Below are 13025 nucleotides of genomic sequence, written 5' to 3'. Positions count from 1 at the left end.
CCTTGATCTTCCATCCCCTCCCTTTTCTGATTAACAACTGCTTGAATCTGCCCTTTGTAACTCAGGGACAGTCATGAAGGCTGAATGAAGGCTGCTTCCTATAATCAAAAAAATGTGGGACACAGAAAGTCTTTGTGCCCAGGAGCCCCAAAGGGCCCTGCTTGATATCAGTTGAGCAAGTGACAAGATTTTTTTTTCAAAGTCCAAGTAATATACTACTGTGTGTGTATACCACATTTCCCTTATCCATCCATCTGTCACTGGATACTTAGGTTGCTTCCACTTCTTGGCTATTGTGAATAATGCTTCGATGAACATGGATATGCAGATATCTCTTTGAGATTCTGTTTCCAATTCTTTTGGATAAATACCCAGAAGTGGAAAGAAAGTTTTCATTTTTTGAAAGTTTTTCTTTCCTTTCATTCCCTCTTTAACCCTCTTTGCTCCAATATCAGCCCTTGCTAATCCTTTTACATAATCCAGCATCATGTTTCCACCTTATGTTACTTGACCTCTCCATGGCATTTAGAGTTGTTTACTCTTCCTTTCCAGCTTCTCTGGTGGCTCAGTGGTAAAGAATCCATCTGTTAATGTGGGAGAAACTGGTTCAGTCCCTGAGTCTGGAAGATCCCCAAGAGAAAGAAATGGCAACCCACTCCAGTATTCTTGCCTGGGAAATCCCATGGACAGAGGAGCCTGGCGGGCTACAGTCCATGGGATTGCAAAAGAGTCGGACGCAATTTGGTTGCTAAACAACAACAGCAACCCTGTCCTTCATGAAACTTGTCTTCTTTAGCCTTGTGTCTGGTTTTCCATCTCTCTTCCTAACCATCTTCTTCTTTTTTTAGTTCCCACATCTCTGCCTACACTTCCATCTTGGTACATATAGTACTCTATTCCCAACAAACCTTTCGGCTCACTCTTGTCCCCCCAGGGTGATTTCATCTAGTCTCTTCTCATAGGATTCAGATCTGCCTGCTCCTCCAGACACCTAGAACTCCACATATCCAACTCTGACCCTCCTATTCCCCACCCCCCCACCACTCTACACACACACACACCCACACACACACACACCATCTCCCAAGTTTACTACTTTCTGGTTTTCTTCTCTGGACCTATACTGCCTCTACCATCATGTTCATTCCCAACAAAGTTTGGGGAACCCAGAGGATTACCTCTTTCTTATGCCCATGACTAATCATTTACTGGGCATTACCAACTCTATTTCCTAAATATTCCTCAAAAAGTGAAAGTGAAGTCACTCAGTTGTGTCCGACTCTTTGCGACCCCATGGACTCTTGCGAGCCAGGTTCTGCTGTCTATGGGGATTCTCCAGGCAAGAATACTGGAGTGAGTTTCCATTTCCTTTTCCAAGGGATCTTTCCTACCCAGGTATTGAACCTGGGTCTCCTGAATTGGAGGCAGATTCTTTACCCTCTGAGCTACTCAAGTTAGTCCATTTTCTTCATCCCCAATTCAGACCTGCATTCTTTTACCTATTGAGAAGTCTCTTAATTGGCATCTGAAGGTGTTTTGTATACTTAATATCATTATGTAAATAAAATGGAGGAGGCAAAATCTCCCATGTAATTTTTAACATACAACCTGAATAGTGCTTTCAAGATATCGCATAAGTATACACTTCAGAAAGTATTTCCCCAGCAGCTACTTTTTGCCCCACACCAGGCTGAACTCAGGGAATGATGCCAAGATAAAGCAGACAGTCTTTTCCCCAAGGGTGTCACACACTGATGGAGAGATCTGGCATATAAATGCTTATAAAATCAATGCACTTTATAGTGGCTGATGCCACACAAAGCATTGGATATTTACTCTGAAAATTCTTGGTGTTTCCTTGTACTGTCAGAGAATTATTAGATTAGACACAGAAATATCACATGGGTCACTGAGTGAGGAAAAAGCAAACCTGCCCGAAGGAGCCCTTTCATCAGATAGCCATGCCTTACTGATATGCCCTACATAAGGGAAATCATGAACTTTGGCTTATTTCTTTCAGAGCAAATCTTTTCGTTACAAGACTAATGAAATTGACTTTACACGGAAGCTGTTTTATTTCTTTGAATGATTTCTAAAGGTATTTAAAATAATTTTACCAGTGGATAAATGCTGCTTACACTAAGTGCAAAAGTTGTCATGGTTCAAGGGGATCTGGTTTTCAAGAAGCTAAAAAGTGTTCTGAACTGTGAGGGCCAAGGAGGAGATTCAAAGAGGAGCCCAACAGTTGGTGTTTGTCTATACTTCTTTTTCCAGTGTTTTGTTTTGTTGTTGTTTTTTTTTTCTCATTAGCTTCTGTCTTAGGACACATATTGTCTCTCACTTTAAGTAGTGCAACATTTAATGAGTCTGATTACTAGTTGAGGTTTGGGAACTCCTAATGGTCAGCTCCAGGAGTTGGTGATGGACAGGGAGGCTGGCGTACTGCGATTCATGGGGTCGCAAGGAGTCGGACACAACTGAGCAACTGAACTGTACTGAACTGAATGGTCAGCTACATAATAATTTCAATTCCTAAGCTAGTGGGTAGAGGAAAGAGGACCTGGAATGCAGAGCTCACACCCACTGGATGTGTCACCTGAAGCAGGTGCTGACTGATTGCTAAACCCATTGCATCTTGCCTCTCCTCTCTCCATCCTCCAGGACGGCAGTGCTCCCTATGGGGCCAGGTACGTGGGCTCCATGGTGGCTGATGTGCACCGCACCCTTGTCTATGGAGGGATCTTCCTGTACCCAGCAAACCAGAAAAGTCCGAAGGGCAAGGTAACTCTCCTCTGTCTGCTGGCTGAATCTGCTCAGGGAGCCGGTCACAATTCCCTTTCTCATCATGCCTGTTTTTGGCTACCATCTGTCTGTGAGTGGGCAGGTGGAAGAGAAATGAAGTATATATGCCATTAATAGTGTTCTAAGGTTGTGGTAGAAGGTCTGGAGAAGGAGGAGGCTGAAGTTGTTGGTGATTGTCACTGGCCTTTACTTCTGCGGCTCTCATGCTCCTCAAATGACTGTGAATCAGCTGTGTTCACCCTCCACTTTCCACATGCTGTGTCTGTCTTTTTGCTTCATTACCAGTTGATTTTGGATCATAGATCCTTTTGAGAACTTAATGAAACTTACAAAACTTACATGAAACTTATTACATGTAAACATACACGTTACATATATTGTCAGGGGGTTCACAATAACCTGAGGATGACCCAAGAATTTCCTAGAGAGTTTCCAGAAGTTCAGGCTAAGAACTTCTGAACTACCTGTAAAGGTAGCTCTGGAAAGATCTCATTGCAACTTTATGAAACAAAACCTAAAATACCCATGTTATCAAGTGGGAATCATATGATCCCAATGCGTCTATCTTGAATAGACCCTGCCATGGAAAGGTTTCTGATTTTTAGCCAGTCACAGAATCATAGGTAAGAAGACAAATTCAAATAAATGTCTGCATATTCTCTGACACACTAACAACTAGCCACACATATATGCATCTCTCAGTGCGGGCGATCCGACCTGAATTATTGGAATGTCAGATTCAAAGCCATGATAAGAAGTCTAACACACCATGTGAAACCAAAGAGAAGATTTTAACATGCAGGTTAGTGTATCAGGCATTTCTCTTCCTGTGATGGTTTAGCTCTTGTATATTAGCTTGTTGGACAGATAAATCTAGTGAGCAGAACAGTGCTAAGGAGTATTACATGAGATCAAGTAGAAGATGTGGAAATTCTTAGGTAGAACATTTGCCATCTACTCAGTTCTAACAAGGAGAACATTAAGACTAATTACTACTAGCTATTAATATTAAGATGATTTAAAATTAGTCAGAAAATACCTACATATAATTATAAAAATATTTCAGCAAGATATATAACTGCATATATAGACCTACATTCATAGTACCATATTCAAAGTACCATTGATTTCTTTTTTTAAATTTTATTTGGAGGATAATTGCTTTACAGTGTTGTGTTGGTTTCTGCCATATGACAACATGAATCAGCCATAAGTATACATATATCCCCTCCCTCCTGAATCTCCCTCCCACTCCCGACCCCATCCCATCCCAACATAGCACCGGTTTGAGCTCTCTGTGTTACACAGAGACTTCCCATTATCTATTTTATATGTGGTAATATATATGTTTCACTGCTACTCTCTCAATTCGTCCCACCCTCTCCTTCCCCTGCTGTGTCCACAAGTCTGTCCTCTGTGTCTGCATCTCTATTCCTGCCCTGCAAATAGGTTCATCAGTACAGTTTTCTAGGTTCCATATATATGTGCTAATATATGATATTTGTTTTTCTCTTTCTGATTTACTTCAGTCTATATAACAAGATCTAGGTACCACTGATTTCTGATCTCCATGTTTTAGCTCTCATGGTCTCTGTGACCATGTTTGTGTGAGTGGGTGGGTAGTGGGATGTGACTGCTTCTCCTCCTATTGTCTCTGTAGAGCAATGTAGATTTTAATTGTGGGGAAAAAAAATAGATCACATAGCCTGCAGGTAAAGGCACCATGAAGATCTGGACACTGTGTTTTAAAATGAGTTTACTACAAAAATATCTTAAGGTCAGAACAAAACTTGGTCCCAAGGTAAGTTTTATGTAAGTATCCATGTCCTTATCTACCTATTTTTTTATAGTATCTGAATTAACATGGTACAAATAAAAGCATCTTATTCTGTTTCCCCCAAATGGAAATAAATGCCCCCTACAGTTTTAACTTACTTTCTGCTCAGTGCCTGGCTCTCCAATTCAGATTGGAAATAGTTTGTTCCTCTCTTTGAAATAACAATAATTTAAAAATCAGCACAAGATGTAACTATGAAGAAAAGAATGGAAAGAAGTTGTGCAGAGCTGGATCAATCACTCTGAAAGCTGATTACAGAAGAGGAAATTTAAGTTACAGATTTCATACCTATGAGGGAAGGAAGGAGAGGATAGTGTGATACAGAGTCAGAGCATGCAGCAAGAACGTCACCTGAATCTGTGTGACGTGTGTGCGTGTGTCTGCTGTGGGTCAGGGGAAGAGGAAGAAGTCAAAACATAATGACAGAAAAAGACCCAGAAAGGACATTCAATCAGCCCGTTTCAATTCAACTCACCATATACTAACTGGACACAGGATTGACACCTAGTCATCTCATAGTGCCTTTTAGAAGGGCATTTCTTTCTCAGAACAGGCACTGGATCCATGTACCTGGCTTGGCAAAAAATAGTACAACTGATTTCCGCCCATTTCTGCCCTCCACTGGGAGCCCTTGTGCAGCATACACTGCAGCCTTGTTTGGACACTTCCTAAATGTCAGGCAGTACTAGGAATGAAGATGCCACAAAGACCAACCTTAAGAGATGCCTCCCCTGCCCTCAAGGGAGGGCGTCCAAGGAGGAAGGCAGATGTTAAACAAACCTCAGAGTCAGAATTATCACGAAAGGGGAAGTACAGGATGCTGTGGGAGAGCAAGCAACAAGAGACCAGGCAATTCAGTCTAAGGGGTCAAAAGAAAAGGTCATCTAAACACCAGAAAACTCTTCAGCCAAGTTGACACTTGAGCTGTTCCTCCCCGCCATCCTGGACAGTGTGGTTATCCTGAGAGACCACCCAGCACTCTCTAGGTGACCCTCCAATCCCATCCAAGCTTGACTCTATTGGCCTTAAGGTCTGGCATGTAGAGGCTCCTAATCTGGACCCAGAATCACTTCACCTCATTAACGAACTAATGAGAAGTGAACACTAAGATCTCATACTCCCAAGTCTCTCATAATCACAAAGGTCAGCAGACAGGTAGCTATCGACTGGAGGTGTCCCCAGAGGCATATGTGATCAGCATCAGCTAGGGCACCCAGCCTTCTGGAGAGTGTTGGTCTCTGGCAGCAGCTCCCCTGAGATGGGCAAATGTACTCACACTAATGAGACAGAGGCTCAGCAGTTGGAATTCCTCCTGGAGCTTCAGGCACATGGTTTGGGGGTCTTGGCAACTTAGAATACTTGTCCACCTGACTCTGTTTCTCCTCAGCTCCGGCTCCTGTATGAGTGCAATCCTGTGGCCTACATCATCGAGCAGGCGGGAGGGCTGGCGACCACAGGCACCCAACCCGTGCTGGACGTGAAGCCTGAAGCCATTCACCAACGAGTCCCCCTCATTCTAGGGTCCCCAGAAGATGTACAGGAATATCTCACCTGTGTACAGAAAAATCAGGCAGGCAGGTAGTGAGTCTGACCCACAAGCCCTCTTCTCTTTGTATGTGCTTTGTTAGGGATGAATAAGTGAGTGAATGCTGGTGATGAGAAACAAAAAGTAAATTCACTGAATCGTGTGCAGAAGAGCAGCAGCGAACTGCTCATGACAGGTCTAGAAACCAGAGGCGAGTTTGTGCTCAATGTAAAGGGCTGAAAATAAAACCCACACGTGAAAAGAACAACTGTGATTTGTCTTCTGTCATGAACAGTGGTAAATAGGATTGTTATTTATCAGCCCAAGTAATCAGCAGCTATCCCTTGTGGGCAGAAAGTACAGAGGTCAGTTAAGAATTTGTCTTGGCTGAGAATTTGAACCTAATGTCTTAATCCTATAGTGATTAATTTTCTTTCTAATAAAATAGATACATATGTTTACTATATATACTCATTTCATATATACTTATACATATATATTTAATGTATATAAGTATATCCATTATAGATATTTAATTTCTTAAAAGTTTTGTCTTATTGTGGATAGGCTTTGAGTTATAAATCTCATGGCTATTCAATTGTAAAATTTTGGATCAAGCGAACAAAGATACATCAGGACAAAGTCAAGCCATTTTTAGGAGCAATGATTTGGATGACCAATAACTACTTGAATGGAAAAATGTGGTCACCTATTGACAAAGTCACATACTAAGTGGAGTTAATATTTAAAAATTAATACCTAGTTTTCTCAGCCTTGTGACTTTTCCTTTTTAATTTTTTGGGGAAATACTTTAATCTATTCTAGATCCTAACCAGAGTACACTGGTTAATTACTTCATTTGTCCAAATTGTGTTATGATTGGGATGAGTGGCATATGCATCAGAAATCTGTTTGCTTTTCCAAGAGTTGCTATATTTGTATATAGACCCGGAGGCAAAAAATGCCTAGTGAAATATTCACAAACAAATCCAGAAATATAAAACAAAGATACATCAGGACAAAATTAGGCTTAACTCCAAATTTCAAGAATGATTCAATATTAGAAAATCCATTACATAATGCATTAGATTAAGGCAAAAGGCAATGGTGGGGAAGTGGGGGCTTGGAGAAACCATGGGAAGAAACATTCCTCACTTTAGCTTTGGACAAGGTGGTTCATACATCCCAGAGGTGGATTTCAATTTGGATATAATTCAGGACCCAACAGTGTTCCTCAGTCCACCTCTGCTTGGCAGCAGTAAGAGAAGCAGTAAAATTTAAGCATAATCAAAAAGTTTTCATCTCCCCCCACAAAACACAAAGATTTTCTTTCTCTAGGAAAAATTCTGATGCTAAGCAATGGGCTATGAATGCTTTATTAGACAGTTCATCTGAAACTTATATCTGAAAGATTCAAACTGAAGTCTTTGCTTCTTAGGAATAAATTGATATGGTGCATTTATAACACATGGTTTCAAGACATCACAACCAGGAGGAAAGTTTTTCAGGAAGCAAAGCTGAATGATAGCACCTTCAGTCATGATTTGTATTGCTCTGATGAATATGGTAGGTGCTCAGGGAAAGATCCATTCACTATCCTTCTTTAAGCTGAGACCCTTGGTCCCTGCACATCAAATCTGAAAACAGGAATCCAGTGAAGAGCATGGGACACTCATTCAATTCTTAGTGGCTACATATCAAAGATTTGAGGGTATCAGTGCAATGGTGCCTGAGTGGCCAGTGCTTTCATAAGCAGAGTCTGGAAAGACCATCAGAAAGAGGTTGTGCCTTCTGGCCTAAGTGATCTGAGAGTGGCTTTTCTCTTGGTTTCTCATTCCCCCCTGAATATCTTCACAGTTTAGATGCTGGTGTCCAATTCAGGAGAAGTCCAGTTCTTTCCACTTTCCAGCAGTACACTCTCCAGGTGTGGCCCCACTTGAGGAAAGTAGGACCATTCACTGGCTTCCTTTGTGATTTGTACAGATGAGCTTCTCAGAGCAGACCCATTAACACATCAAAAGGAGAAAAGACATTTTAGTAGGTGTTCTTTAAAAATAAAAAGAAAACATGCTGTTTCAAATCAGTGGGACAAGAAATGACTGATGTTTGAATAATTAGCTAGTCATTTGAGGGGGGAAAAATCCCAAAACCTGGATCCCCAAACATGTTGCAGATGGATTCAAAAATAAAACATAAAAAGTAAAACTGTAAAGGCATTGCAAAAAGATAAAGCATATATTTATGACCTTAAACAGGACCAAAAACACAAAGCCCAAGATATAAAGGAAAGACCGATGTGATTACATCAACATAAAAACAATACACCACAAATTAAAAAAGACAATTGATAGCTTAGGAGAAAATATTTATAATATATAACAAAAAATGAACACCAAGAATCATACATATTGAGAGAAAAAAGAAGCCATCCTAGAGAAAAAACTAATGATAAAAAACTGCAATTTGCAGAAGAGAAAATGCAAATAGTGAAAAGATGGTTAGACTCCCTGATAATCAGGGAAATATAAGTAAAATAACGTCAGATTCAGTTCAGTTCAGTTCAGTCGCTCAGTCGTGTCCTACCCTTTGCAACCCCATGAACCACAGCACGCCAGGCCTCCCTGTCCATCACCGACTCCTGGAGTCCACCCAAACCCATGTCCATTGAGTTGGTGATGCCATCTAACCATCTCATCCTCTGTTGTCCCCTTCTCCTGCCTTCAATCTTTCCCAGCATGAGGGTCTTTTCAAAATCATCGAAAGAACATTTGAACGCTGAGGAAATTCCACAAAACAACTTCTGAATGCCGGCAGAGGACATCAGGCACCCAGAAAAGCAGCCCATTGTCTTTGAAAGGAGGTAGGAAAAAATATAAAAGACAAAAAGAGAGACAAAAGAGGTAGGGACAGAGCTCCGTCCTGGGAAGGGAGTCTTAAAGAGAAGTTTCCAAACACCAGGAAACACTCTTACTGCTGAGTCTGTGGCAAGCCTTGGAACCACAGAGGGCAACATAACCAGGAGAAAAAATAAATAATTAAAACCCATAGATTACATGCCCAATGGTAACTCCCCCAGCGGAGAAGCAGTGCAGATGCCTGCATTCTCCACTAGCAAGCGGGGGCTGGGCAAGGAGGCACCGACTGCATTGCTTAGAGTAAGGACACGGCCTGAATGCCCTGAGGGCAATCTGAAGGAACTAACTTGGGCTAGCAAACCAGACTGTGGGATAGCTACCAACGAAAAGCCCTAACCTAAGCACCGCCAGGCCCTCTCACAGAACAAAGAACTGAGCAGAGCTAGCCGGCTGCAGACCATCCCCCTCTGGTGACAGGCAGCCAGAGCCAGAAGGGGGCAATTGTGGCCCCAGAGAGGCATTACCTACCAAACTGCAAGCAGGCTTTGTTGCTAACCAAGACCTCTTGGGGTTCTGGACAGTCAACATCCGCCTGAGAAGGTGTGCCGGTTGTTCACCCAGAAAACTGAGTAACTGCACTCGCCAAACACCTGGTCACGTGAGCTGCTTGGACCTGCGAAGGGCACAAAACGCAGGCGCAACTGAGTCTGCACCTCTGAGAACTACCCGAATACCTGAATCTGAGTGGCTTAGACCTGAAAAGTGCATACAACCCAGGGCCGGCCTCAGACAGTTCCTGGCAGAGCAACCTAGAGCCTAAGCAGTGATGACAGGGAAAGCCCACGTGCTGTGAGCAGGGGCAAACCCAGTGTGGCTGAGACATTGCGAGCACACGCCAGTGTTATTTAAATGTTTGCAGCATCCCTCCCTCCCCACAGCAAGACTGAACAAGTGAGCTTAAAAAAGTGTCCACCACTGCCCCCTTGTGTCAGGGTGGAAATTAGACACTGAAGAGACCAGCAAACAGAAGACGCTAAAACAGAGGGAACCTCCTTGGAAGTGACAGGTGCAATAGATTAAAACCCAGTATGCTGCTGCTGCTGCAGCTAAGTCACTTCAGTTGTGTCCAACTCTGTGCGACCCCAGAGACGGCAGCCCACCAGGTTCCCCTGTCCCTGGGATTCTCCAGGCAAGAACACTGGAGTGGGTTGCCATTTCGTTCTCCAATGCATGAAAGTGAAAAGTGAAAGTGAAGTCGCTCAGTCGTGTCCGACTCCTAGCGACCCCATGGACTGCAGCCTACCAGGCTCCTCCATCCATGGGATTTTCCAGGCAAGAGGACTGGAGTGGGTTGCCATTGCCTTCTCTGGGAAGGGGCCTATAGGTCTTGAGACATATAAGCCAGATCAAGGAACTATCTGAAAATGAACTGACCCCACACTGCCCACAACACCACCAGAGAAAGTCCTAGATATATTTTTACTATTTTTACTATCATTCTTTATATTTTTTTATTTTTTTTAATTTTAAGTCCTCTATTACTCCTTTAATTTTCATTTTTTATAACCTACTATTACTTTGCAAAAAAAAGAGACCCTATTTTTTAAAGCAAACTTCATATATATATATTTTATAATTTTTGTGAAATTTTTTCTTTAATATTGTATTTTTGAAAATCCAACCTCTACTCTAGATTTTTAATCTTTGCTTTTTGGTATTTGTTATCAATTTTGTACCTTTAAGAACCCAATCTTCAGTACCCATTTTTCCTTGGGAGCGAGATTATTGGCTTGACTGCTCTCTCCCTCTTTGGACTCTCCTTTTTCTCCACCAGGTCACCTCTATCTCTTACCTCCACCTTCTTTTCTCTATCCAACTCTTTGAATCTCTTTGTGTGTTCCAGACGGTGGAGAACACTTAGGGAACTGATAACTGGCTGGATCTGTCTCACTCCTTTTGATTCCCCCCTATATCCTCCTGGCTACCTCTGTCTCCTTCCTTCCTCTTCTCTTCTCTGTATAACTCCGTGAAAATATCTGAGCAGTCCAGACCGTGGAGTGCACATAAGGAAGTGATTACTGGCTAGCTTGCTCTCTCCTCTTTTGATTCCACCTCATCTCATCCTGGTCACCTCTATCTCCCTCCTCCCTCTTCTCTTCTCCATGTAACTGTGAAACCTCTCTGGGTGTCCCTCACTGTGGAGAAACTTTTCATCTTTAACCTAGATGTTTTATCAACAGTGCTGTATAGATGGAGAAGTCTTGAGGCTACTGTAAAAATAAGACTGAAAACCAGAAGCAGGAGGCTTAAGTCTGAATCCAGAGAACTCCTGACTCCAGGGAACATTAATCGACAGGAGCTCATCAAACACCTCCATACCTACACTGAAACCAAGCACCACCCAAGGGCCAACAACTTTCAGAGGAAGACATACCATGCAAATTCTCCAGCAACACAGGAACACAGCCCTGAGCTTCAATATACAGGCTGCCCAAAGTCACTCCAAACCCACTGACATCTCATAACTCATTACTGGACACTGCATTGCACTCCAGAGAGAAGAAATCCAGCTCCACCCACCAGAACACTGACACAAGCTTCCCTAACCAGGAAACCTTGACAAACCACCCATACAACCCCACCCACAGTGAGGAATCTCCACAATAAAGAGAACTCCACAAACTGCCAGAATACAGAAAGGCCACCCAAACACAGCAATATAAACAATATGAAGAGACAGAGGAATACCCAGCAGGTAAAGGAACAGGATAAATGCCCACCAAACCAAACAAAAGAGGAAGAGATAGGGAATCTCCCTGATAAAGAATTCTGAATAATGATAGTGAAAATGATCCAAAATCTTGAAAACAAATGGAATCACAGATAAATAGCCTAGAGACAAGGATTGAGAAGATGCAAAAAAGTTTTAACAAGGACCTAGAAGAAATAAAAAATAGTCAGTCTATAATGAATAATGCAATAAATGAAATAAAAAACACTCTGGAGGGAACAAATAGTAGAATAACAGAGGCAGAAGATAGGATTAGTGAGGTAGAAGATAGAATGGTAGAATTAAATGAAACATAGAGGAAAAAAGAATTAAAAGAAATGAGGACAATCTCAGAGACCTCTGGGACAATGTTAAACACCCTAACATTCAAGTCATAGGAGTCCCAGAAGAAGAAGACAAAAGAAAGACCATGAGAAAATACTTGAGGAGTTAATAGTTGAAAACTTCCCTAAAATGGGGAAAGAAATAATCACCCAAGTCCAAGAAAACCCAGATAGTCCCAAACAGGATAAACCCAAGGCAAGACACATATTAATCAAATTAACAAAGATCAAATACAAAGAACAAATATTAAAAGCAGCAAGGGAAAAACAACAAATAGCACACAAGTGGATTCCCATAAGGATAACAGCTGATCTTTCAATAGAAACTCTTCAGGCCAGGAGGGAATGGGGGGACATACTTAAAGTGATGAAAGAAAATAACCTACAGCCCAGATTACTGTACCCAGCAAGGATCTCATTCAAATATGAAGGAGAAGTCAAAAGCTTTACAGACAAGCAAAAGCTGAGAGAATTCAACACCACCAAACCAGCTCTCCAACAAATGCTAAAGGATCTTCTCTAGACAGGAAACACAGAAAGGGTGTATAAACTTGAACCCAAAACAATAAAGTAAATGTCAACGGGATCATACTTATCAATAATTACCTTAAATGTAAATGGGTTGAATGCCCCAACCAAAAGACAAAGACTAGCTGAATGGATACAAAAACAAGACCCCTATATATGTTGTCTACAAGAGACTCACCTCGAAACAAGGGACACATACAGACTGAAAGTGAAGTGCTGGAAAAAGATATTCCACGCAAATAGAGACCAAAAGAAACCAGGAGTATCAATACTCATATCAGATAAAACAGACTTTAAAACAAAGGCTGTGAAAAGAGACAAAGAAGGACACTACATAATGATCAAAGGATCAATCCAAGGAGAA

The 13025-nt window shown here is 41.8% G+C and overlaps 1 protein-coding gene across 1 annotated transcript in view; it reads left to right on the top strand.

Moving 5' to 3' along the window:
• Positions 1-6427, top strand: part of FBP2 (fructose-bisphosphatase 2) — a 42734-nt gene extending 36307 nt beyond the window's left edge. The window contains 2 exon segments of the mRNA NM_001046164.2: positions 2662-2781; positions 6027-6427. Of these exon segments, the coding sequence (NP_001039629.1) occupies positions 2662-2781; positions 6027-6221 (315 nt within the window). The 3' untranslated portion in view covers positions 6222-6427.
• Positions 6428-13025: the final 6598 nt, after the last annotated feature.

Source organism: Bos taurus, chromosome 8 (genome assembly GCF_002263795.3).
Source record: "Bos taurus isolate L1 Dominette 01449 registration number 42190680 breed Hereford chromosome 8, ARS-UCD2.0, whole genome shotgun sequence".
NCBI classification, from domain to species: Eukaryota; Metazoa; Chordata; class Mammalia; order Artiodactyla; family Bovidae; genus Bos; species Bos taurus.
Note: the sequence above shows the minus strand (reverse complement) of the source record. Positions and strands in the feature narration are given on the sequence as shown.